The 27,946-nt window shown below is 39.7% G+C and overlaps 1 protein-coding gene across 1 annotated transcript; it reads left to right on the top strand.

Annotated features, from left to right (window-relative positions):
- The first annotated feature begins 16,013 nt into the window (after positions 1-16,013).
- Positions 16,014-18,588, top strand: LOC117483762 (tripartite motif-containing protein 16-like). Its single transcript, XM_034132112.1, has 2 exons — positions 16,014-17,909; positions 18,466-18,588. The coding sequence occupies exon 1, from the start codon at positions 16,117-16,119 to the stop codon at positions 17,773-17,775; it is 1,659 nt and encodes a 552-aa protein (XP_033988003.1). The 5' UTR covers positions 16,014-16,116; the 3' UTR covers positions 17,776-17,909; positions 18,466-18,588.
- Positions 18,589-27,946: the final 9,358 nt, after the last annotated feature.

The following is a 27,946-nucleotide window of genomic DNA, read 5'->3' as shown; positions in this document are numbered from 1 at the left end:
TTTTTGTCTTTTATTTTGAAAATACAGGAATAAATCAGTGAATAAAGACACTGCTTGTGATGTGATTAATGTGTAGCTATCCTAAAGAAAACATCACTTCCTGTCGGTTTTTCACAATAAAAGATATCCAGTTTTTTGTTTATTTGAATATCTTTTATTTTGAAAATACAGGAATAAACCAGTGAATAAAGACAGTGTTCGTGATGTTTAAATTACAGAAGAAATCTAATAAAAGTGGCTTGAAAAACTGATACAATTGGGAAAAAAAGACATTAACAAAATGTACACATTAACAGTTTACACTTTAAATTTACACCAAAAATATTCCTAGTACAAATATATGTTTGCACCACTTTTCACATTAATAAAAACACTTCTGATTGCTTTTTTATTTTTAAAAAGTACATTAAAAAAATTCACATTGGTACCCAAACTAAGAGAAATTATCTGCAACACAAAAAAATGTCCCCTTTTTGTAACATTGTCAAAAATATGCGAAAGATAAGCTTTATTTACTGGCCAATAAATATGGACAAATAATGGCTTTAAAAATAAAGAAAATTGGAGTAAGATGACGACAAAATCTTCTGAAAAATATCAAATAATTACAAATAAATCCACAAATAACTACTTTTAAAATTGAGAAAATTGGAATTAATTGACATCTCCTAAAATTAGAAATAAGGTCTAAAAAAATGTGCTTTTTTTTTTTTTTTTCTTTAGTTTGTCACCATTTCAGTCTGGGTTTATATCGTCAAGAGTTCCGCTATAATCAAGTTTTCCACATGTTTATGAATCAACATGAGTCTTAACGTGTCAATAATACGTGTCATTTTTAGGTCTTGAAATTGTTGAAATTCACGTTTACTTATTATTTTATTTGGTGTACATATATTTGTTACCGCGCATATCATGTTTAAAAACTGCATTGATTTCACAGCACTTGCTCAAAAGGGATTTATATCAAACTACAACATAAATGTTAGTATTTAAAACAGTAAATAATATCGTTTCTTTTCAAATACACTCTCTTGCCATCAAGAAAGTATTTTACGCACATGTATGAACGCTCTGTTATGTATGTAATGTTTTATTACGTGTATTTTGCAGCTGTCACCCATTTCTCTTCCTTGTTCCTTTTTTATTTTGAAAGGATCAAACTGTTTTCTCTTTTGGATGCGAGAGCTTCTCTGAAAGGCGGTTTTGTTGTTCCCCGTCTTCTTAATTTATCTTGTGCCTTAAGAGATATTTACGTGTATAAAAAAATAAGAAGATGCTTCAACGGTTTTTCCTCATGTGTCACAATGTCTCCTAAATGTCTTTTAAAAACAAATAAAGAGCTTTAGCTGGCTATAGCAGCATGGAGCTGTACAGCACTGTGTTTCTCATCATTTCTGTATTTATCATTGCACTGCTATTGGCTAGCGCTCCAACACATTGTACGTGATAGGCTAAGGGGCGGGACATCTCTAAGCGGTCGACCAATCACAACTGATCATTAAAGCATGGAGACATGTCCCAGTAGAGACACTACATACTGATATACACCTGAACATCAGCAGGAGAGGACTCTTTAAAGTAGAGACACTACATACTGATATACACCTGAACATCAGCAGGAGAGGACTCTTTAAAGTAGAGACACTACATACTGATATACACCTGAACATCAGCAGGAGAGGACTTTTTAAAGTAGAGACGCTACATACTGATATACACCTGAACATCAGCAGGAGAGAACTCTTTAAAGTAGAGACACTACATACTGATATACACCTGAACATCAGCAGGAGAGGACTCTTTAAAGTAGAGACACTACATACTGATATACACCTGAACATCAGCAGGAGAGGACTCTTTAAAGTAGAGACACTACATACTGATATACACCTGAACATCAGCAGGAGAGGACTCTTTAAAGTAGAGACACTACATACTGATATACACCTGAACATCAGCAGGAGAGGACTCTTTAAAGTAGAGACACTACATACTGATATACACCTGAACATCAGCAGGAGAGGACTCTTTAAAGTAGAGACACTACATACTGATATACACCTGAACATCAGCAGGAGAGGACTTTTTAAAGTAGAGACGCTACATACTGATATACACCTGAACATCAGCAGGAGAGAACTCTTTAAAGTAGAGACACTACATACTGATATACACCTGAACATCAGCAGGAGAGGACTCTTTAAAGTAGAGACACTACATACTGATATACACCTGAACATCAGCAGGAGAGGACTCTTTAAAGTAGAGACACTACATACTGATATACACCTGAACATCAGCAGGAGAGGACTCTTTAAAGTAGAGACACTACATACTGATATACACCTGAACATCAGCAGGAGAGGACTCTTTAAAGTAGAGACACTACATACTGATATACACCTGAACATCAGCAGGAGAGGACTCTTTAAAGTAGAGACACTACATACTGATATACACCTGATATTCATATCAAAAATCCAAAGGAGCACAAAAACAACAGCAGGAAACCTCCATTTGAAAAACAGCTGCAGTTTACTTTATTTTTAACCTTTTGAAATAAAATCTCAGAAATCAGAAAAATGCTCAATTTAATTTCTGAGGTGTTGTTTTTTTTTGGCAGCTAGACTTCATCACTTATGTTGCTCTCACAGCAAAAATGCATTCATGACACAATCTTAATTGTGTTTATAAAAGATTTAAGGGTAATTCAGGTTTATTTAAAATAATGTCCCTTTTTTTTAACCATTAAAAGTCCAAATTACATCTTAAATAATTCATATTTCACCTTAAGTATCACACTCTGCTCTCATTACACCAGACCCATGTTTAGACACTGATGTTTTTAGGCCCACTACATTTCATATTACAACTTGGCATATTTGTATTGCAGACTACTTATCCGTAAGGGAATACAGAATACAGTACACAGAAATGCAATAGCACAATGTACTGTTTGGGGCTGATAATAGAGGTAGAGTAGCTCTGTTTTACGACTTACAATGCTTGACAGAAACCCTGCACACTCCCAGATAACACAGATAAGAATTCAAGTAGGCTATATTATATGTAATGTAGAACAACTTTCATGGCTGTATGAATGTAAAAGATGGTGTTTTAGTATATTAAAAAGTCGCTGAATGAAGAACTGGACAAAGTTCTTGCTGCTGTGTGCAGGTAACTGTGTTATTTCATCAACTATGTTACTTGCAAGAAGTGTGCATGAAAGGGTTAACAAAGGGTTAAAGAAGTCAGCAAAACAGCCCCCAACACTTTGTTTTCCCTCAGTGGGATTGCCTTGTAGCCTCACTAACTTATTATAAGGACTTTGGAACAGGGTAATAGTCCTCTGCCACGTTGCCACTATAAAACCCTGATGAGCTATCCGTCTTCTTCCTGCTCTCATGCATATTTAAACTTATAAAACATATCTCAGTGGTGACCCCTCCTCATTGATGGTGGGCGGTGACGTAGGGAGGGAACTTCCCTCCTCTTTCTCATTGTCTTAGTTTCTCTGATTAGATCATCTCTCTGAGTGAATCTTAAATGTATGTGTGATCAACAGATGCTTTTTTAGGGTGAGATGGTTTTGCATACAGTGACAGAGGGGGTATCAGCTGCTATGACAAAGCTTGTAGGTGTAATTTCTAACACCTCCCCTTCTCAGGTTGCAACAAGTAACAGGTTAAATGAGAAAGCTGTTTCCTCATTCTCTGCATTGAGTGAGCAAAAGCAGGAGGAGAGGAGATTTGTCGTCCGTCAGAGATTGTTTCTGTTCAGAGAAAGTGGATATTTTACCTTCTGTCTGCAGTCCGTAACTATCACTGAGAGGTGAGATGGCACATGGAGGAGTTCAGCTGGACCGTGAAACCTTCTCTTGTTCGATCTGTCTGGATCTACTGAAGGATCCGGTCACTATTCCCTGTGGACACAGCTACTGCATGGACTGTATCAAACACCACTGGGATGGAGAGCTAAGCCACAGCTGCCCTCAGTGTAGAAAGATCTTCAAACCGAGGCCTCTCCTGCTGAAAAGCACCATGTTAGCAGATTTAATGGAGGAGCTGAAGAAGACTGGACTCCAAGCTGCTCCTGCTGATCACTGCTATGCTGGAGCTGAAGATGTGGCCTGTGATGTCTGCACTGGGAGGAAACTGAGAGCCTGTAAGTCCTGTCTGCAGTGTCTGGCCTCTTATTGTGACGAACACCTTCAGCCTCATTATGACGCAGCTACGTTTAAAAAACACAAGCTGGTGGAGCCCTCCAAGAAGCTCCAGGAGAACATCTGCTCTCGTCACGACGAGGTGATGATGTTCTGCCGCACTGATCAGCAGTGTATCTGTTATCTCTGCTCTGTGGAGGAACACAAAGGCCACGACACGGTGTCAGCTGCAGAGCCCACCACCAGAGCTGGGTTCTTACAATATTCACAGGGAATCACACTGGATCCAAACACAACATACACAGAGCTGTTATTATCTGAGCGGAGCAGAAAAGCAACATTCATGAAACAACATCAGTCTTATTCTAGTCACCCAGACAGATTCACTGTATATTCTCAGGTCCTGAGTAGAGAGAGTCTGACTGGACGTTGTTACTGGGAGGTGGAGTGGAGAGGGGTAAGAGTTCATGTAGCAGTCGCATACAAGAATATCAGAAGAGCAGGGAGTGGGCTTGAACGTGTATTTGGATACAATGACAAATCCTTGTCCTTAGAGTGTGACCAAAACAGATATTCATTTAGTTACAACAGTATCCTCACTCCCGTCTCAGGTCCTCTGTCCTCCAGAGTAGGAGTGTACCTGGATCACAGAGCAGGTATTCTGTCCTTCTACAGCGTCTCTGAAACCATGACTCTCCTCCACAGAGTCCAGACCACATTCACTCAGCCGCTACATGCTGGAGTTTATCTTGATGGTCATGGAGACACAGCTGAGTTTTGTAAACTGAAATAGCCTGAAGTCATTTGAGGAACTCTTCTACTTCTTAAACTCATTGTGTGTCCATCATTGTTGCTGAGAGCTGATTGTTCATGTCTTCACTGCACAGAGATCAGCTGTCAATCAAACATTATGGGATGTGCTTTAACATCTTCTCATGAGTTGTTCTGTAGATGTTGGAGTTTCTTTAGGCGGCGCTCCTTCCTGTGTCTGTTTAGCCATGGAGGCTGTCACTGCTCAGGAGGATTTCTGTTAACCTCAACTCATATTTCTCTGCATGGAAATGTAAACTTTGCTCTAAATATTTGTTGAATATCGTTATTGATTTATTTGTATGTTGTTGTTTCTCTTGTAAAGCATGAGAGAGAGAAAGCACCAGAGCTTCTTTCATTGTAGATATTTTATTCTAAATGTCTTCAATGTGTTTCTAAGTCTCAATGTGTTGAATGCATAAATGAAAGTTTGAAGAAGGAAATAAAACACATTAAAAGAAAAGCTAACAGGTTGAGTTTGTAATAAATTGTGTTTCTATTTTCAAGATGTGAGATGAGCGCCACATTTACATGTCTGTACAAAATAAAATGTTGGTGTTTTTCTTGTTAATAAAAAAGCTAAGAGGACAAAATCTCAGTGTTGTTTTTTTAATGAAAAAAATATTGGTAAATAATTTTTCTGAAACAAGATATTTGCATTTTTTATTTATTTTTAGGATTAAGAAAATAATAATAAATGAATGTGTATATCAGTATGTAGTGTCTCTACTTTAAAGAGTCCTCTCTTGCTGATGTTCAGGTGTATATTAGTATGTAGTGTCTCTACTTTAAAGAGTCCTCTCCTGCTGATGTTCAGGTGTATATCAGTATGTAGTGTCTCTACTTTAAAGAGTCCTCTCCTGCTGATGTTCAGGTGTATATTAGTATGTAGTGTCTCTACTTTAAAGAGTCCTCTCCTGCTGATGTTCAGGTGTATATCAGTATGTAGTGTCTCTACTTTAAAGAGTCCTCTCCTGCTGATGTTCAGGTGTATATCAGTATGTAGTGTCTCTACTTTAAAGAGTCCTCTCCTGCTGATGTTCAGGTGTATATCAGTATGTAGTGTCTCTACTTTAAAGAGTCCTCTCCTGCTGATGTTCAGGTGTATATCAGTATGTAGTGTCTCTACTTTAAAGAGTCCTCTCCTGCTGATGTTACCAGGGTAATTCAGGTTTATTTAAAATACATTCCCAGTGCTTTTACCCTTTTAAAATCCAAATAACATCTTAAATTGTTCACATTTCACCTTAGTATCTTGTAAATATGACTAATGTGTGGCTGCTAAGCATGAGTTTGTACCAAATTGACCCTAAGTATGAAGAGATTATTTTATATCAGTGATATGTTTTACTTTTGCGACAAACTTCACCTTTTTATGCACGGTTTACTTCTTCTTATAAACCACTACAATTTACATAAACCCCCCCCCCCCGTAATCTATCCCACAAATTGCTGAATTAGAGGAATATAAAATGAGAGTTTTTCTGGAGAAATCGCCTTACAGAATTTGCAATAAAAAAAGTACAGAGACTGCATATAAAAGTCTATGATGCAATCATAACAAAAGCTGCATATTCAATATAAACAGCTCCATAATCACAGAGTGTGGTTCATAAAAACATGAACAGGTGGTGGTTTGCATATAATGTAGAAAAGTATGCACAGTAATGTCAGAGTGCATGGTGGTTAACACAGAAGCAACACCATTAGCCTTAGTGAGCATTGAGCGTGGAATAAATGTGAAATATTGTTCGAAATGTATTTAAATGTGTATTTTTGTAACCTGTGTGGACATGATTTATGATCAGCTGATGTTTTGCTGGAGTAAGAACATCCCTTTATTGTTCTGTACCACTAGAGGGAGGCAGTCACCTGTGAAACAGCTCATTGCTTTCATTTCACACACTTTTCATCATGCAGGGACATTTTAGCATAATAGGTGACCTTTAAATATAAACACAATCCACTTACCTACACTGTATGTATGTCAACATATTCATAGATATGTAAAAACTGGTGCAATGATTGTAATTGGACGGTGCTTTTATTGTCAAAAGACTTTCACTTGAAGACTATTTGCACAACAGAATATTCAGAGATAAAGATACGATAAGATAAGAAGGACTTTATTGATACTAATTTTGGGAAATGTTTGCGTTGCAACAGAATAAAAAGACATGGCATTGTAATGTTGGGAGGGGGGGGGGAAGAGTGTGTTGGGGCGCCACTGATGGCTGGTTTCAAGGGGCCCCCAGTGAATTTTTGCCCGGGGCCCCCACAGACTCTAGAATCGCCACTGAGTACACAAAAGGTGTGTTAAATCCACAGTTTTTGTATCCGGTAATACACCTGTTGTTATTCTAGAATAAGGCCATTGTTATTGTTTTTAAAGCTGAATATATATTTTGTATCTATCTGGGATCATCAGTCGGTTTTAGCGAGTAGTTCTTATCTCAAATTAAGAGTATTTATAATAAAAGAAATGCCAAATTAAAGAGTCATGTATTGCAATTATATAAATAACATATTTATGGAGTAGTGTTCCCTTCCTTTATGAGAAAAGACCTATTTTTTCTGTTAAATATGAAAGTTAGAAGTTGAAAACAGACAGATTTATCCGTATTTCCCCAAATACTAGTATTGCAATTATCACTCATATTTTCTTCATTTATCTAAAGCCACTATGTATAAAAACACATTTTATACACATTTATAGTATTGTCATGTTCCCCGATTAATGTGTATCATCAAGAAAACATCACTTCCTGTCGGTTTTTCACAATAAAATATCTCCAGTTTATTTTGTCTTTTATTTTGAAAATACAGGAATAACCAGTAAATAAAGACAGTGTTTGTGATGTGATTGATGTGTAGCTATCCTAAATAAAACATCACTTCCTGTCGGTTTTTCACAATAAAAGATATCCAGTTTTTTGTTCATTTGAAAATCTTTTATTTTGAAAATACAGGAATAAACCAGTGAATAAAGACAGTGTTTGTGATGTTTAAATTATAGAAGACATCTAATAAAAGTGGCTTTAAACACTGATACAATTGGGGAAAAATGATATTAACAAAATGTACACATTAACAGTTTACACTATAAATTTACACCAAAAATATTCCTAGTACAAATATATGTTTGCACCACTTTTCACATTAAAGGTAGGGTAGGTAAGTTTGAGAAACCGGCTCGAGATCGCTAGAATTTGAAAATACACAGACGGGAAAAATCTGCCACTTCCTTATAGAGCCCCTCCTCCAACACACACAAACGTGCACATGACCAATGAGGGCACGAGATAAGTTTGTGCACAGATGGAAGGCTGACAGGCAGGTAGGCCATCCAGTTATTTTAGCTGGGCCGGCTAAAATGATTGGTCGTGCTTTTTACAGTACTACGGCTTCCACAGATGATATTTATTTATGGATTTTTTGTCAAAGCACTTTGATATTCATTGCTATCAGGATGTTAAGAGCATTCCATGGAATATAACAAAAAGTGTATCTCGAGCCGGTTTCTCAAACTTACCTATACCTTTAATAAAAACACTTCTGATTGCTTTTTTATTTATTTTAAAAAGCTTTTTAATACACAAAAAAGTACAAATAGTGACATTTAAACTAAGCCAAACTAAGAGAAATTATCTGCAACACAAAAAAATGTCACCTTTTTGTAACTTTGTCAAAAATATGCGAAAAATAAGCTTTATTTACTGAAAATAATGGCTTTAAAAATAAAGAAAATAAGTAAGATGACGACAAAATCTTCTGACAAATATCAAATAATTACAAATAAATCCACAAATAACGACTTTTAAAATTGAGAAAAATGAAATGAATCGACATCTCCTAAAATTAGAATAAAGGTCTAAAAAATGTGCTTTTCTTTATGTTGTTTGTCGCCAATTTTCTTCTGAGAAATATCAAATAATTACAAATAAATCCCAAAAATAACGGCTTTTAAAATTGAGAAAATTGCAATTAATTGACATCTCCTAAAATGAGAAATAAGGTCTAAAATGTGCTTTTTTCTTTAGTTAGTCACCATTTCAGTCTGGGTTTATATCGTCATAAGTTCCGCTATAATCAAGTTTTCCACATGTTGTTTATGAATCAACATGAGTCTTAACGTGTCAATAATACGTGTCATTTTTAGGTCTTGAAATTGTTGAAATTCACGTTTACTTATTATTTTATTTGGTGTACATATATTTGTTACCACGCATATCATGTTTAAAAACTGCATTGATTTCACAGCACTTGCTCAAAAGGGATTTATATCAAACTACAACATAAATGTTTGTATTTAAAACAGTAAATAATATCGCTTTTCTTTTCAAATACACTCTCTTGCCATCAAGAAAGTATTTTACGCACATGTATGAACGCTCTGTTATGTATGTAATGTTTTATTACGTGTATTTTGCAGCTGTCACCCATTTCTCTTCCTTGTTCCTGTTTTATTTTGAAAGGATCAAACTGTTTTCTCTTTTGGATGCGAGAGCTTCTCTGAAAGGCGGTTTTGTTGTTCCCCGTCTTCTTAATTTATCTTGTGCCTTAAGAGATATTTACGTGTATAAAGAAATAAGAAGATGCTTCAACGGTTTTTCCTCATGTGTCACAATGTCTCCTAAATGTCTTTTAAAAACAAATAAAGAGCTTTAGCTGGCTATAGCAGCATGGAGCTGTACAGCACTGTGTTTCTCATCATTTCTGTATTTATCATTGCACTCCTATTGGCTAGCGCTCCCACACATTGTACGTGATAGGCTAAGGGGCGGGACATCTCTAAGCTGGTTGACCGATCACAACAGAGCCGGCCAGCTAACCAATCAGAGCAGACTGGGCTCTGGTTTCAGACAGAGGGTGAAAAGAGGTGCTGCAGCACAGTATGAGAAAAATAAAGAGCTTTTTGAACATTAAAACTGGTGCCCATCAGCTGCAGAGAGTTAACTAATTAAAGGGGCGTGGGCCCACAGCTGTGACAACTCAGCAATCAGGACTGGTGTCCATTTTAGGCAGCACTTTCCTGGAGCGTCAGACAGACAAAGACAATAGAGTCCTGCAGGAGTCACGAGGGAGGCAAATCCTACTTTGATTGAGCTAAGTATCGCTGGTGTTTTTTAGCCCCTCATGCTAAAACAGCCCCTCATGCTAAAACATGTGTATATATTCTCCATTCCTGTTCATGTGTCCTTTCGCAATTATTACTGGCCCTGTGCATCTCCTAATCGTTGTAACCGGCCTGCTCTCGTCTATCCCACATGCTCCACTGAGATCCAACATCTAGTTTCAGGTGGCCTGTGGAACTGCCAGTCAGCTGTTCCTAAGGCTGACTTCATTTCTGGCCACGCTTCCCTGCAGTCTCTGGATTTCCTTGGTCTCACTGAGACCTGGATTACTCCATCCAACACATCCACACCAGCAGCTCTCTCCACAGCATATTCCTTCACCCATACACCCAGACCCACTGGCAGAGGAGGTGGCACTGGTCTCATGCTCTCTCCCAAATGGAGCTTTTCCCTCTTCAAGCTACATAACTTCACTCCTTCCACCTTTGAATTCCATGCCGTCACAGTAACCCATCCCATACAATTAACCATTGTTGGGTTACCGTCCACCAGGCGCCTTGGGGGACTTCTTGGAGGAATTAGATAATCTCCTCTCACACATCCCTGAAACTGGCCCTCCCGCTGTACTTCTCGGAGACTTCAACCTCCAGACAGGGAAGATATTTGAACTAACATCTCTTTTAACCACCTTTGCTTTCTCACTGTCTCCATCCCCACCAACTCATAAAGCTGGCAATGTCCTTGATCTCATATTCTCAAGGAACTGCACTACTTCTAACCTCTCTGTAAACCTGCTCCACACCTCGGATCACTTTTTCATTTCATTCTCTCTACCCCTTTCCAAACATAACAAACTAATCTCTTCTCATTCTGCACCTGTCCGCCGTAACCTTCGTTCCCTCTCCCCCTCTGCTCTTACCTCATCGGTGCTCTCAGCCCTCCCTTCCTCTGACTCGTTCCAACTCCTGCTACAGAAACTCTCCTCTCCACTCTTTCATCCTCTCTGGACTCTCTCTGTCCTCTTACATCTCGGCGGCCTCGTCAGTCCCCACACACTAACCTCCTTTTCCCACCTCATTACCTCTGCCCGTCCTACCACCTGTCCTCTGGACCCTATCCCCTCAAACCTCCTTCAGACTATCGCTCCTAATATTGTACCGTTTCTCACCCATTTCATCAACACTTCTCTAACTTCTGGTCACTGTCCAAACAGTCTCAAGGAGGCAAGAGTAAACCCTCTCCTAAAGAAACCCACTCTCAACCCGTCTGATGTTATAAACTACAGGCCTGTCTCTCTCCTCCCATTCCTGTCCAAAACACTTGAACGTGCTGTCTTTAAACAACTCTCCTGTTATCTCCATCAGAACAACCTTCTGGATCCGCACCAGTCTGGTTTCAAGGCAGGTCACTCCACAGAAACTGCCCTCCTCGCTGTCTCTGAGGAACTGCACACGGCTAAAGCAGCCTCCCTCTCCTCTGTCATCATCCTTTTGGACCTGTCTGCTGCATTCGACACGGTGAACCATCAGATCCTCCTTCGCACTCTCCAAGAACTTGGAGTTTCAGGCTCTGCACTTTCCCTCCTCACCTCATACCTCAAGGACCGCACCTACAGGGTAACTTGGAGAGGGTCCGAGTCCGACCCTTGTCAATTATCTGGGTCCCTCAGGGCTCTGTCCATCAGTCCCCTCCTCTTTCCTCTGTTGTTGAGATCTCCATATTAGGTTGAATACTTAAAACGAAAGTTAGTTATAATCAAATATAATCAATTATATTCTTGTATAAACCCCACAATGAAAATGCTTCATATTTTATGATTTTCTATATTTACAGTATAAACAAAACACAAGTGGTTTTCTAAATTGAGATTGAGGCCTATTATGATTTGTGGGTGTCAGTGATAAGAGAGAAGAGAAAGTTTCTTCCCTCACAGCGGTGCACAAGGAAGGGGGCTCCTGACTTTTTGGAGAAAGACTGAGGCCCCAAAAAGGTGTTTGTGCCATAGCCGAGAATAATATTTTGCAAGTCCTGCACACCAGAGGCCAATTCCAGTTTCCACAAATATGGGTATGGAGGAGGTGTCTTTAGGTTTTTCTGTCCTGTTTTTGAGCATAAAGACACTGGCAGAGAGGGAGCAAACTCGAGAGAGGGGGGGGGGGGGTCCCCTGGTAGCTCTCTCCCTGGAGAGCTGGGTTTTTGCTCTCGGTAAAGGTTCTCTAAAACTTGGTAAAAATCTCTCGAATTTCTTTGTTGAATGCGGAGTGAATTTTTTTGTTGAATGAGCGGAATGAATTGTTGATGTGTGTTGAAAGTTTAGTACCCTGCCACCTGTGAGGAAAGGACCTCCGAATTCATGCGGGACTAGTTGAAGTATACGAATGCGGAATGAGCGGAATGAATGTATTTGTTGAATGAAAGTTTGAATGTGCTTTTTATTATCACCGGCCATTTATGAGGAGATGCCTCTAAATTCTGTCGGACGATTTTAAATGTCACAACTGAATTGAGCAGTTGAAGTTACAATTTAGTGTAATAAATGTAAAACTGTGAATTGAGGTTTCATATTAGAACATGACCACAGCATGATATGTTTTGTAGGATTGTCATGTTGTAACGAGAGAAGGTAGAAACCCTGTATAAGTGTGGACCAATTTTTCTTCAAATAAACTGATCCCACCTTTTGGACCTCAAGAAAAAAGCAGGCCCTTCGTGCTGATGCTGCCGCTTGTGTCAAAATAACCGACATGTTTAGTACAGGTGCAGGTCCATCTTCAGCACCCGTGGCCGATATTGGTGGTGAGGAAGATGATGAGAGGGAGAGAGATCAGCGCGAGTGGGGAGAGGGAGGAGAACTCGCGGTAAGTAGAAGCTAAGAAAATTAGGAAAAGATTATTATTAAGGTTATGATACTCTGTAGTTCTGGAACCATTAATATCCCCTTGATGAAGCACTAATAAGACAAATATTATAAGAGAAACATTCGTTAGCCTACAAGCTAGTAAGCTGGCTTTTTTAGGTTTTAGGCAAGTTAAAATATAGCTTAATGGGACTCTGATACGTTGTCTCATTGAAAGAATGTCATTATTTTGTTAACCACCATTCATGAACAATTACTGTCAGCTGGCAGCTTGTTTTGTTTAGTTTATTTACTTATGTGTTTATAAGGTATAAGTGGTCTTTTGGGACCTGAAAAAAATGTTTATAGTCAGCTTTTTGTGGTAGTTTTGATTGACAATATATAGAATGAATAATATAGAAATAGATAAAAAAAATTGAGGCACACATGTAGCTTTGACCATTAACTGTGTGGTATTGTTATGTCAATGCCTATTTGTATGGACCTCTATCAGGGACCAAAGAGGTCACCTGCATCCTTTTTGACTCTCCCAAAGCCCCCCAACTACACTCACACATGCAAACAGACACACAGCCAGACAGACAGACAGACAGACAGACAGACAGACAGACAGACACACACACACACACTAACTCCTACCCCGAGGAATGGACGCTGGACAAAGTGCCCCTCTCCACAACAAGCATTCATTTTAGTTATTTCAGTCTAGTATATAAGTTACTTTGTGTGTACAGTATATATATACAGTATATATATCTTGCTAGTTGTGTACTTTTGTAATTTATGTGGGATTTCTGTCAAATGTTGCTTCAACTCTCTTTGTAAATTTAAATCTGTCTCTTTCAAACCTATTCTCAGGAAAAAAAATAAAGACAGTGGATAGTATTTTTGGTTAAGCCTGTGTTCCTTCAGTTCTGTGTGCTCTGTGAGGTTCTGAGAAACCAGCCGCCTAAGACTTGCACTATAGCCCCTTGCGTGCGTCAATCAATCACATTTTATTTATATAGCCCAATATCACAAATTACAATTTGTCTCAGAGGGCTTCACAGTGTGTACAGGTACGACATCCTCTGTCCTTAGACCCTTGCAGCGCTCAAGGAAAAACTCCCCAAAACAGACCTCACAATTAACAGTGGGAAGTAGGAAGAAACCTCTGTGAGAGCAACAGAAGAGGGATCCCTCTCCCAGGACGGACAGACGTGCAATAGGTGTCGTGTGTACAGATGAAAAAGGCAATACAATTACAGCGATTAAAAAAAAAGGATGGAAAAATTAAATGAAAGCGTCAATGTATATAAAAAAGATGACGTCGACTCATCCTGTAGACTCATCTGGTCCTATCTCTATTGTGTTGTCATAGAAAGGGGAGGCAGGGCACTATAGGGTCCCCCCCCCCTAAATTCACTAGAAGTCATCATTTAAGGGGTTATTTAAAAAAAAAATCTTCTGGGGGGGGCATACCCCACCAGACCCCCCTATTAGTGCTCGGTCACTGTTCGCTTTGTGAGAGGGTTTGAAGGTCTAATTTCTAATGATTGATAGTTACACATACTTGTGGTATGTATTAGTTTTGTTTGCCCCTGGTACGTAAAAAGGATAATAATAGCGTTTTTTTAAATTATACTGAGTTATTCTTCTTGTCAGGAACCGCTACTATTCGTTTGTTTTATGGATTTGGGCCGGTCTGGGTCTAAATGCCAGGGCCGATTTGCTGTCCCAGTCCAGCCCTGTGCTAACCCAAGCCTTAACATTCATTAACGTTAGCTGACTAAAAACATAAGCAACAGATAAATAAAGTACTCAAATTTCACTCACCGCAAAACCGCATTCATGCACCGTATGTTTTAACCGCAGAGCGAGTCACAATAGTCAAATATAACCATGAAGAATAGTCCACAAGTCACCAGCCCAACAAACACGGCCGAGTTCAAGTTATGTTCCCCGGATGAGTTGAGCAGGCTGAGCCCCTGTAGCATAACAGAGCTGCTAGCAGAGAGACAGGAAGCTAACAGCAGGAGTCACTGGACAGTCCTGTCACTAAGTTCAATGTGACCACGCCCTAATGTATGCATAACTTTAAGGCTTAAAGGTGGGGTAGGTACATTTGAGAAACCGGCTCGAGATACACTTTTTGTTATATTCCATGGAATGCTCTTAACATCCCGATAGCAATGAATATCTCAAGTGCTTTGACAAAAGATCCATAAAAAATGTCATCTGTGGAAGCCGTAGTACTGTAAAAAGCACGACCAATCATTTGAGCCGGCCCTGCTAAAATAACTGGATGGCCTACCTGCCTGTCAGCCTTCCATCTGTGCACAAACTTATCTCGTGCCCTCATTGGTCATGTGCGCGTTCGTGTGTTAGAGGAGGGGCTCTGTAAGGAAGTGGCAGATTTTTCCCGGCTGTGTATTTTCAAACTCTATAGCGCACTCGAGCTGGTTTCTCCAAAATGACCTACCCCACCTTTAATATAACTTAACAAAATTATAAATGTTAGTAACTCATTAATAAATGGTCATACAGAGATGCCAAGAAACATCAAGATGGATGGGGGGGGAATCAACTCAGTGAACGACAGATACAAAGGATGCTGGCTGATGAAGAAGACGAAGTAAGCTAGGTAGCCAATATAAGGCTTAGTCATCTTGCCAAATAGTGAGCCTGTGTTGATGTATGAAAACTATGTTAGAACTGGTTTATAAATGGTTCTTAATGATTAATAAAGTGTTTACAACCTAATTAATAACCTAAGTATAAACCCTTTATGAATCCTTTATAAGGGTAGTCTCATTGTAAAGTGGTACCCTGTTTTCTTCAAGTTTGTATCTTCTTGGTCGAATGCACTTATTGTAAGTCGCTTTGGATAAAAGCGTCAGCTAAATGAAATGTAATGTATTGTAAAGTTAATGACAGATAACACACCCTGCCTGTCACACAAATATTTGTTGAATGGAGTTAAACCCGTTCGCCTTGCTTCCTGCTCCCAAACACAGTGAGCTACACCCTATCAAGGTATTTGAATGTTCCCTCCCCTTCACAGGTTGCAACAAGCAACATGTTAAATGAGAAAGCTGTTTCCTCATTCTCTGCATTGAGTGAGCAAAAGCAGAAGGAGAGGAGATTTGTCGTCCGTCAGAGATTGTTTCTGTTCAGAGAAAGTGGATATTTTACCTTCTGTCTGCAGTCCGTAACTATCACTGAGAAGTGAGATGGCACATGGAGGAGTTCAGCTGGACCGGGAAACCTTCTCTTGTTCGATCTGTCTGGATCTACTGAAGGATCCGGTCACTATTCCCTGTGGACACAGCTACTGCATGGACTGTATCAAACACCACTGGGATGGAGAGCTAATCCACAGCTGCCCTCAGTGTAGAAAGATCTTCAAACCGAGGCCTGTCCTGCTGAAAAGCACCATGTTAGCAGATTTAGTGGAGGAGCTGAAGAAGACTGGACTCCAAGCTGCTCCTGCTGATCACTGCTATGCTGGAGCTGAAGATGTGGCCTGTGATTTCTGCACTGGGAGAAAACTGAGAGCCTGTAAGTCCTGTATGCAGTGTTTGGCCTCTTATTGTGACAAACACCTCCAGCCTCATTATGACGCAGCTACGTTTAAAAAACACAAGCTGGTGGAGCCCTCCAAGAAGCTCCAGGAGAACATCTGCTCTCGTCACGACGAGGTGATGAAGCTGTTCTGCCGCACTGATCAGCAGTGTATCTGTTATCTCTGCTCTGTGGACGAACACAAAGGCCACGACACGGTGTCAGCTGCAGCAGAGAGGACTGAGAGGCAGAGAGAGCTGGAGGGGAGTCAACAAAACATCCAGCAGAGAATCCAGGACAGAGAGAAGGAGGTAAAGCTGCTTCAGCAGGAGGTGGAGGCCGTCAATGGCTCTGCTGATAAAGCAGTGGAGGACAGTGAGAAGATGTTCACTGAGCTGATCCGTCTCATGGAGAAAAGAAGCTCTGATGTGAAGCAGCAGCTCAGATCCCAGCAGAAGAGAGAAGTGAGTCGAGTCAAAGAGCTTCAGGAGAAGCTGGAGCAGGAGATGGCTGAGCTGAAGAGGAGAGACGCTGAGCTGAAGCTGCTGTCTCACACAGAGGATCACAACCAGTTTCTGCACAGCTACCCCTCACTGTCAGCCCTCAGTGAACCTACACACTCATCCAGCATCAACATCCGTCCTCTGAGCTACTTTGAGGACGTGACGGCGGCCCTGTCAGCAGTCAGAGACAAACTACAGGACGTCCTGAGAGAGGAATGGACAAACGTCTCACCGACTGAAGTGGATGTTTTACTGTCAGCAGCAGAGCCCACCACCAGAGCTGGGTTCTTAAAATATTCACAGGAGATCACTCTGGATCCAAACACAGCAAACACACTGCTGGTATTATCTGAGGGGAGCAGAAAAGCAACAGTCATGGGACAACATCAGTCTTATTCTAGTCATCCAGACAGATTCACTCGTTATGAGCAGGTCCTGAGTAGAGAGAGTCTGACTGGACGTTGTTACTGGGAGGTGGAGTGGAGAGGGGTAAGAGTTCATGTAGCAGTCGCATACAAGAATATCATCAGAGCAGGGGGGGGGGAAGAATGTTTATTTGGATACAATGACAAATCCTGGGCGTTAGTTTATAACCAAAACAGTTATTCATTTCTTTACAACACTATCAAAACTCCCGTCTCAGGTCCTCAGTCCTCCAGAGTAGGAGTGTACCTGGATCACAGAGCAGGTATTCTGTCCTTCTACAGCATCTCTGAAACCATGACTCTCCTCCACAGAGTCCAGACCACATTCACTCAGCCGCTACATGCTGGACTTTATCTTTATGGTAAAGGAACCACAGCTGAGTTTTGTAAACTGAAATAGCCTGAAGTCATTTGAGGAACTCTTCTACTCCTTAAACTCATTGTGTGTCCATCATTGTTGCTGAGAGCTGATTGTTCATGTCTTCACTGCACAGAGATCAGCTGTCAATCAAACATTATGGGATGTGCTTTAACATCTTCTCACTAGCAGGAACCAAAACAGTGTGATGTTTGTAAGTTTATTGAAGTAACATGTGAATGATATGAGAGGGGTGAAGGGATGTTCTGGGAGGACGAGCTGTGGTCCGTGCAGTGGGAGACTCAGAGTGGGGGTTCCGTCTCCGGCATGATCTGCGTGGGCTGATTACGGGCCTCCAGACGATACCTGGAATTAAAATGTTAATATACACAGTATATAAATATGTTTAAATATAAGTGTGTCGGCAGAGGATGTAGGGATGAGGGATGTAGGGATGGAGGGATGTAGGGATGTAGGGATGAGGGATGAAGGGATGAGGGATGGAGGGATGGAGGGATGTTGAGGGGAGGGAGGGAAGAAGGGATGGATGGATGTATCGCTCGGTGTGAGTCGGAAGGGGAACTGTATGGGTAGAAGGGAGAGGGAGGGTGGGTTGAAAGGATGGAGACAAGCAGTGGCCGGAAGTTTTGCCGGATATAAATAGGGGTGGCCGTGGTTCGAGGCGGAGTTTTAGGCGTGGCCATGCTCCTGAACCTATGTTAACAATTGAACATCTTCTCATGAGTTGTTCTGTAGATGTTGGAGTTTCTTTAGGCGGCGCTCCTTCCTGTGTCTGTTTAGCCATGGAGGCTGTCACTGCTCAGGAGGATTTCTGTTAACCTCAACTCATATTTCTCTGCATGGAAATGTAAACTTTGCTCTAAATATTTGTTGAATATTGATATTGATTTATTTGTATGTTGTTGTTTCTCTTGTAAAGCATGAGAGAGAGAAAGCACCAGAGCTTCTTTCATTGTAGATATTTTATTCTAAATGTCTTCAATGTGTTTCTAAGTCTCAATGTGTTGAATGCATAAAGGAAAGTTTGAAGAAGGAAATAAAACACATTAAAAGAAAAGCTAACAGGTTGAGTTTGTAATAAATTGTGTTTCTATTTTCAAGATGTGAGATGAGCGCCACATTTACATGTCTGTACAAAATAAAATGTTTGGGTTTTTCTTGTTAATAAAAAAGCTAAGAGGAAAAAATCTCAGTGTTGTTTTTTTAATTTGAAAAATATCTCAAAATTATTTTTCTGAAACAAGATATTTGCATTTTTTATTTATTTTTAGGATTAAGAAAATGATAATAAATGAATGTGTATATCAGTATGTAGTGTCTCTACTTTAAAGAGTCCTCTCCTGCTGATGTCCAAGTGTATATCAGTATGTAGTGTCTCTACTTTAAAGAGTCCTCTCCTGCTGATGTTCAGGTGTATATCAGTATGTAGTGTCTCTACTTTAAAGAGTCCTCTCCTGCTGATGTTCAGGTGTATATCAGTATGTAGTGTCTCTACTTTAAAGAGTCCTCTCCTGCTAATGTTCATGTGTATATCAGTATGTAGTGTCTCTACTTTAAAGAGTCCTCTCCTGCTGATGTTACCAGGGTAATCCAGGTTTATTTAAAATAAATTCAGAGTGCTTTTACCCTTTTAAAATCCAAATTACATCTTAAATTGTTCACATTTCACCTTAGTATCTTGTAAATATGACTAATGTGTGGCTGCTAAGCATGAGTTTGTACCAAATTGACCCTAAGTATGAAGAGATTATTTTATATCAGTGATATGTTTTACTTTTAAGACAAACTTCACCTTTTTATGCACGGTTTACCTCTTCTTATAAACCACTACAATTTACATAAACCCCCCCCCCCCCGTAATCTATCCCACAAATGGCTGAATTAGAGGAATATAAGATGAGAGTTTTTCTGGAGAAATCGCCTTACCGAATTTTCAATAAAAAAAGTACAGAGACTGCATATAAAAGTCTATGATGCAATCATAACAAAAGCTGCATATTCAATATAAACAGCTCCATAATCACAGAGTGTGGTTCATAAAAACATGAACAGGTGGTGGTTTGCATATAATGTAGAAAAGTATGCACAGTAATGTCAGAGTGCATGGTGGTTAACACAGAAGCAACACCATTAGCCTTAGTGAGCATTGAGCGTTGAATAAATGTGAAATATTGTTCAAATTCTATTTAAATGTGTATTTTTGTAACCTGTGTGGACATGATTTATGATCAGCTGATGTTTTCCTGGAGTAAGAACATCCCTTTATTGTTCTGTACCACTAGAGGGAGGTAGTCACCTGTGAAACAGCTCATTGCTTTCATTTCACACACTTTTCATCATGCAGGGACATTTTAGCATAATAGGTGACCTTTAAATATAAACACAATCCACTTACCTACACTGTATGTATGTCAACATATTCATAGATATGTAAAAACTGGTGCAGTGATTGTAATTGGACGGTGCTTTTATTGTCAAAAGACTTTCACTTGAAGACTATTTGCACAACAGAATATTCAGAGATAAAGATACGATAAGATAAGAAGGACTTTATTGATACTAATTTTGGGAAATGTTTGCGTTGCAGCAGAATAAAAAGACATGGACCTTAGAGAAATGAATGATCTGGTTTCTAAATAATAGTTTTAGTTTAGATAAACGTACAATATGTCAGCTCACCATTAGTTGTAGTAGTTAATCAGAATCAGAATCAGAATCAGAAACAGGTTTATTACCAGGTAGGTTTACACGTACGAGGAATTTGACTTGGTGTCATGGTGCATAACAACAAGAATTAAAAACACAGGTAGAGAACTAGAAAAATATTATACATTTTTGTGACCAGTTTACCCAAATGCCCCTCTACCTCCTCTCTGTTGTTTCATCCTTCAGACCCGATATAAGACCAATGAGCCGGTGTGGGACGAGGCGTTCACCTTCCTGATCCATAACCCCCGCAGCCAGGAGCTGGAGGTCGAGGTACGGAGGCTAATCTTAGTCTTTTTTTATATTTTCTTTGCTTCTTAAATATATAAGCAGTAGAGGCGAGACAGTCTGTGGAGAGACTCTGGATCTTAATTTTGACGATTCAGTGAAGAAAGAAGATGTCGAACTCTTTCCAAATTAAAGATTAAATTATCTAAAACCCCACTTTATATAAAGCGAGAGAGAGCAGGAAACTGTTATACTTATTCATAAAGATTTAATCAACATTGCTATAATTTAATGGTTTGATTCTGCAAACTGTCTCCAAAAAGCCTCTCTCTGTGAGTCTTTTTAAAATATTTCTTTTGCTACTTTAGTCTAAACTTTATTCGCAGTAAAGGCGAGAGACTCAAAACAAAAACAATAGGCTTGTTTGAGACAAGCGAGACCGACGCAGACCTGCGCAATTGCGATCAACGTCTTGCTAGTGCGTTGCATGATGGTTAGTCATTTTGTCCGACTTGCTCTGAAGGCTCGCCTACATGAGACGTTGAATTCTCGCGGGACAAAGACGCCCGCAGACTTGAGAGCGAGGCGCGGCGAGGCGGCGCAGTTTCTCTCCACGGGCTGCGGAAGCGAAATGCTTGATGGGAAACGACTTGCTGGTATCTCGAGCTGAGCGCTCATTGGTGGGTTTTACCCCGTGCTGGTGATGAAACTCTCCATTGGCTCGGCAAAAGTGTGTTGTTGTTTTGTGTCAGTTTTACGTCGCCACTTCCATTCACATTTTTCATCATTGTTCCACAATGTTTATCATCATTAAATTAATATCTATATTTTTATACAATACTTGCACTGCTTACCGTTGTGATACTTTATATATCTTAGCATATTCATACAACACACTGTTCATACTAGGCTAGGCTACTGTGTATAGTGTATTTATACCCCTCACTGTTTATTCATCATTCAATTCATTCTATATTTTATTCTGTAGATTGTGTACATTATTTTTCACTACTGCTTTTTGCACTCCTGGTTAGAAGCTAAACTGCATTTCGTTGTCTCAGTACCTGTAATATGTGCAATAACAATAAAGTTGAATCTAATCTTGAGCAGTAACAAATGTATTTACTTAGTACATATCTGACATTAACGATTAAACACATTTGTGCATTCTTTATAAATGCAAACCGAGTCAAGCCGACTCCGGAGGTGGTGGTATGCACCTTAAAGTTGTTTGCAATCCGCCAAAAAACCGAGAGAAGAAGAAGAAGAGGAAGAAGCCGACTCCGAGCTGTCCGACTTCAGGCGAGCTTTTTGAGACCTCCCCCGGCTGCGATCGGCTATTCTCGTCTACTTTCGAGGCGAGCCGCAGCTCGTCTCAAACAAGCCTAATGACTTCCCCTCCGTGTGTTTTCAGTTTGTGTTTTGCCTACTGGAGGCCGAGGAAATGACGTTAAATCAGCGTTTCCCCCTGAAGAACTCCGGCTCGAGCTGCACGCTGAAGATGAAGATGGCTCTGAGGGTAAGATAAGAAGAAGTACTTTATTGATCCCAAGTTGTGTCGCTTTCTGGGTCAGGAGGGGACGTATCCTCCTGATGTTGTAAATAGTGTATCTGCAGCAGCGGGTTGTAGCAGCGATGTATCATCTATAAAGCATCAAAAATCACCTGCAGTCCCCTTCCATCACTCGAATCACTTCACCACCAACAAACTGTCACAAGGGCAAAGAAAATCATTTCTGACCCCTCCCACCCAGCTCACCATGTCTTCGAACTTCTGCCCTCAGGGAGGCGCTACAGGTCACTGTCCACCAAAACCACCCGCTTCAAAAACAGCTTCTTCCCCTTTGCAATACGGACACTAAATGGACTCTAAATAACCCCAATGAACAATCACAATCCACCACACCTTGAACTTTATGTATATATGTCATGATGTATGTCTTTGCCCTGTGCTGTGTGTTGTACTTTTTATTGTTTGTTTATTGTCTGTTGAATTGTATCGAACAAGCTGTAATACTCTGCACTGAACACAAATTCCACCAGCCTGGCTGTGTGGTCATTAAAGATTCTAATCTTCTAATCTAAAAATGTTTGCAGTGAAGGACAGTTTGTTATCTAGGGTCACACCCAGATTCCTTGCAGTCTGAGTTGGGGAAACAACAGAGGTGCCGATGTTGATTGTTAGGTCAAGAGTGGGACAATCTTTTCCCGGAAGGAAAAGTAGCTCAGTCTTGTCAAGGTTGAGCTTGAGGTGGTGAGCAGACATCCACTGAGAGATGTCAGCTAGACAAGCAGAGATGCGTGCAACGACCTGGGTCTCTGAGCGGGGAAAAGACAGAATTAATTTCCGATTTCCAAAATAAAAGCATATATCTGACAGATTTCCAAAATAAAAGCATGTATCTGTCAGATTTTCAAAATAAAAGCATGTATCTGTCAGATTTCCAAAATAAAAGCATGTATCTGCAGTAAATATGCAAAGAATAGACACTGAACATATATTGCGTTTGCCAGGTGTGATCCATGTGGGGGGATGGGCACATAAGAGCGGGAAATGTATCAAATTGTTCTGTGTGTGTTTGTGTGTGCCAGGTGTGATTCACGTAGGGGGATTGGGCACATAAGGGGGGGGAACACATCTAGTGTATGTGTGTGTGTGTGAGAGAGTTTGTGTGTGTGGGTGTGTGTGTGTGTTTGTATGTGCCAGGTGTGATCCATGTGGGGGGATGGGCACATAAAGGTGGGGGGGACACATCTAGAGTATGTGTGTGTATGTTTGTGTGTGTGTTGTATCTGATCCGGATGGTTACTAATTCCTTTTCTTTATGGCGGTCATTTTTGACCGGGAACACCATGGGTGTTACAAAGTTGACTAAATCATCCAAAATTCAATGAAAGTGGTGATCAGCAATTGTATATGTTCAAATGTCTACTGTGAAGGATATCATAAAAAAGTTATGATTGATGAAAGTAGTAAATCGGTCAGATTTGACCCGAACACAACAGGAGGGTTAAGGGAAAGTACAAAGTATTAGCATCAAAATATACTTATAGTTTAAGTAAAAATACTCATTCTGCACAATGGTAGTACAAAAGTACCATCAGGTATATCACTCGATATGCAGAATGGATCTTTTCAAAGTATTTTATTATTATTTATTTATTTTTCGAAGGATAGCCCGTTGAGATGTAGCATCTCATTCTCTAGGATGTCCTAAAACATAAATATACAAATTATAAAACACACAGACAGTTGCATAACATTACATACACTACAGTACATATACACAAATACAGACACATGATGGTTATTATATAATCCAGTTATTTATACATGTAAGAACATTTAGTCTTTGGTCAAGTTGGACAACATTTGCATACTGTGTGGATTAGTAGTCAAGTATTTCCTTATACCCTATCATCATGTCATGTGTTTATGCACAAAGTAAAATCAATGTACTGGAGGAAAAATAGTACATATCTGCTTCTGAAATGTAGTGGACTGTAAGTATCAAGAAGCATTAAATGGAAATACTCAAAGTATAAATATGTTGATAAACTACCGAGCTACAATACTTGAGTAAATGTACAACGGTATATATTTAGAAATAGCTGTGACGCAGTTGCAATATAAGAGGGAACAAATATTCATGCGTATTTTAACCTGTTAAGCCCGAGAGGACCCTAATCCGGGTCTGGCGGGTCGTTTTTTCACGAAACTGTCTCAGGGCTTCTTAATATTTAAAAACCTATTAATGTGTCATACTCACTTAACGGTTAGCCTGTTACGCACCATCCCCCCGGTACCGGGCGGATAAACGCGTCATTTGCAGGAAACAACGTCTAAGGAATCTTAATATTTAATAAACTATGAATGTTTTATATCCATGTAACGGGAAGAAACTCAGCTAACTGATCTTTTTAATTTTCGCCACGAGCGAAAAAATGTAACCTATCTCTGCACCTAAACTCACAATAACTCCCTTATTACTTATCCTAGATGCACAGCCAACCACTCGTTTTGCATCAGCTGGAGAAACAGAATCTGGGGGTGCCCACCTCAACACTCAGTGATAAACATTTGCGACACATCATAACATGTGGAGCTTGGTAGCTAGAAACGCTAACATGGCTTACCTTGGTCAAAACTGGTCTTCAATGGCATTAAAACGATAAAAAAACGATGCTGCAGTTAATCCATAGGTTAATCCAATGTGTCTGTGCCCTCTTTGAAATGATTTCTGATAATCCATAAGCAATAAAACTGCTTTTTCGTTTCCAAATGTCAGAGCTAGAGATAGGTCCACTCTGCTGCAAAATTACATGCGCGCAGCCCCCACCTTTTCTCTTCACAACGTGTGTGTGTGGGGGCCTCCCCCTTCGATTATATTGGCTCTAATGGTCAGAAAGAGGTGTCAACCATCAAAATCGACCAAGGGGGGCCAGAGATATGGCAAAAAACCCATTTTCACCCAAATCACCTCAGAGGTGGGGTGGTTTTGGCTAAACCTCTCTAAAAAGGTCAAATGTCACTTGTTTTGCTTTTAGTCTACTAACCCATCACCCAAGGGTAGTTTTCACTATCTGTAAAAAATAATTTTTGGACGGACACTATAATTTACAGTTTTTTACTATGTAAAATCTGAATTTTCTTTAAAATAAAAAACATCTATATTGATTCTGACACTTCTACATCCAACTCACAGATGTAACCTTGCTTTGATAAAATACATTATTCATATAACCCTTTTAGAAGTTAAGTTGTAGTCATTTGTTTTGGGCATGTCATTTTCGAGCCTGAAACATGAAAAACAGGCTTGGTGCTTAACAGGTTAAAGAGTCCTCTCCTGCTGATGTTCAGGTGTATATCAGTATGTAGTGTCTCTACTTTAAAGAGTCCTCTCCTGCTGATGTTCATGTGTATATCAGTATGTAGTGTCTCTACTTTAAAGAGTCCTCTCCTGCTGATGTTCAGGTGTATATCAGTATGTAGTGTCTCTACTTTAAAGAGTCCTCTCCTGCTGATGTTCAGGTTTATATCAGTATGTAGTGTCTCTACTTTAAAGAGTCCTCTCCTGCTGATGTTCAGGTGTATATCAGTATGTAGTGTCTCTACTTTAAAGAGTCCTCTCCTGCTGATGTTCAGGTTTATATCAGTATGTAGTGTCTCTACTTTAAAGAGTCCTCTCCTGCTGAGGTTGAGGTGTATATCAGTATGTAGTGTCTCTATTTTAAAGAGTCCTCTCCTGCTGATGTTCAGGTGTATATCAGTATGTAGTGTCTCTACTTTAAAGAGTCCTCTCCTGCTGATGTTCAGGTGTATATCAGTATGTAGTGTCTCTACTTTAAAGAGTCCTCTCCTGCTGATGTTCAGGTGTATATCAGTATGTAGTGTCTCTACTTTAAAGAGTCCTCTCCTGCTGATGTTCAGGTGTATATCAGTATGTAGTGTCTCTACTTTAAAGAGTCCTCTCCTGCTGATGTTCAGGTGTATATCCGTATGTAGTGTCTCTACTTTAAAGAGTCCTCTCCTGCTGATGTTACCGGGGTAATCCAGGTTTATTTAAAAATAAATTCCCAGTGCTTTTACCCTTTTAAAATCCAAACTACATCTTAAATTGTTCCCCCCGTAATCTATCCCACAAATTGCTGAATTAGAGGAATATAAGATGAGAGTTTTTCTGGAGAAATCGCCTTTCCGAATTTGCAATAAAAAAAAGTACAGAGACTGCATATAAAAGTCTATGATGCAATCATAACAAAAGCTGCATATTCAATATAAACAGCTCCATAATCACAGAGTGTGGTTCATAAAAACATGAACAGGTGGTGGTTTGCATATAATGTAGAAAAGTATGCACAGTAATGTCAGAGTGCATGGTGGTTAACACAGAAGCAACACCATTAGCCTTAGTGAGCATTGAGCGTTGAATAAATGTGAAATATTGTTCGAAATGTATTTAAATGTGTATTTTTGTAACCTGTGTGGACATGATTTATGATCAGCTGATGTTTTGCTGGAGTAAGCACATCCCTTTATTGTTCTGTACCACTAGAGGGAGGCAGTCACCTGTGAAACAGCTCATTGCTTTCATTTCACACACTTTTCATCATGCAGGGACATTTTAGCATAATAGGTGACCTTTAAATATAAACACAATCCACTTACCTACACTGTATGTATGTCAACATATTCATAGATATGTAAAAACTGGTGCAATGATTGTAATTGGATGGTGCTTTTATTGTCAAAAGACTTTCACTTGAAGACTATTTGCACAACAGAATATTCAGAGATAAAGATACGATAAGATAAGAAGGACTTTATTGATACTAATTTTGGGAAATGTTTGCGTTGCAGCAGAATAAAAAGACATGGCATTGTACCTTAGAGAAATTAATGATCTGGTTTCTAAATAATAGTTTTAGTTTAGATAAACGTACAATATTTCAGCTCACCATTAGTTGTAGTAGTTAATCAGAATCAGAATCAGAATCAGAAACAGGTTTATTACCAGGTAGGTTTACACGTACGAGGAATTTGACTTGGTGTCATGATGCATAACAACAAGAATTAAAAACACAGGTAGAGAACTAGAAAAATATTATACATTTTTGTGACCAGTTTACCCAAATGTCCCTCTACCCGATATAAGACCAATGAGCCGGTGTGGGACGAGGCGTTCACCTTCCTGATCCATAACCCCCGCAGCCAGGAGCTGGAGGTCGAGGTACGGAGGCTCAATCTGTCGTTTTAAAATATTTTCTTTGATGCTCTACTCTAAAATATATAAGCAGTAGAGGCGAGACAGTCTGTGGAGAGACTCGGGATCTTAATTTTGACGATTCAGTGAAGAAAGAAGATGTCGAACTCTTTCCAAATTAAAGATTAAATTATCTAAAACCCCACTTTATATAGAGCGAGAGAGAGCAGGAAACTGTTGTGCTTATTCATAAAGATTTAATCAACATTGCTATCATTTAATGGTTTGATTCTGCAAACTGTCTCCAAAAAGTCTCTCTCTGTGAGTCTTTTTAAAATATTTTCTTTGCTGCTCTAGTCTAAACATTATTCGCAGTAAAGGCGAGAGACACTCAAGACAAAAACAATGACTTCCCCTCCGTGTGTTTTCAGGTTAAAGACGAGAAACACGAGTGTACGTTGGGCGTTTTGACGGTGCCGCTGACTCGCCTTCTGGAGGCCGAGGAAATGACCTTAAATTAACGTTTCCCCCTCAAGAACTCCGGCCCGAGCTGC

Source organism: Trematomus bernacchii, unplaced genomic scaffold (genome assembly GCF_902827165.1).
Source record: "Trematomus bernacchii unplaced genomic scaffold, fTreBer1.1, whole genome shotgun sequence".
NCBI classification, from domain to species: Eukaryota; Metazoa; Chordata; class Actinopteri; order Perciformes; family Nototheniidae; genus Trematomus; species Trematomus bernacchii.
The sequence above is the reverse complement of the archived record's forward strand: the minus strand, read 5'-3'. Positions and strand labels throughout refer to the sequence as shown.

What these genes read in the sequence shown, in the direction of transcription:
- LOC117483762 (XM_034132112.1), top strand. Translation starts at nt 16,117, where the DNA reads ATGGCACATGGAGGAGTTCAGCTGGACCGGGAAACCTTCTCTTGTTCG.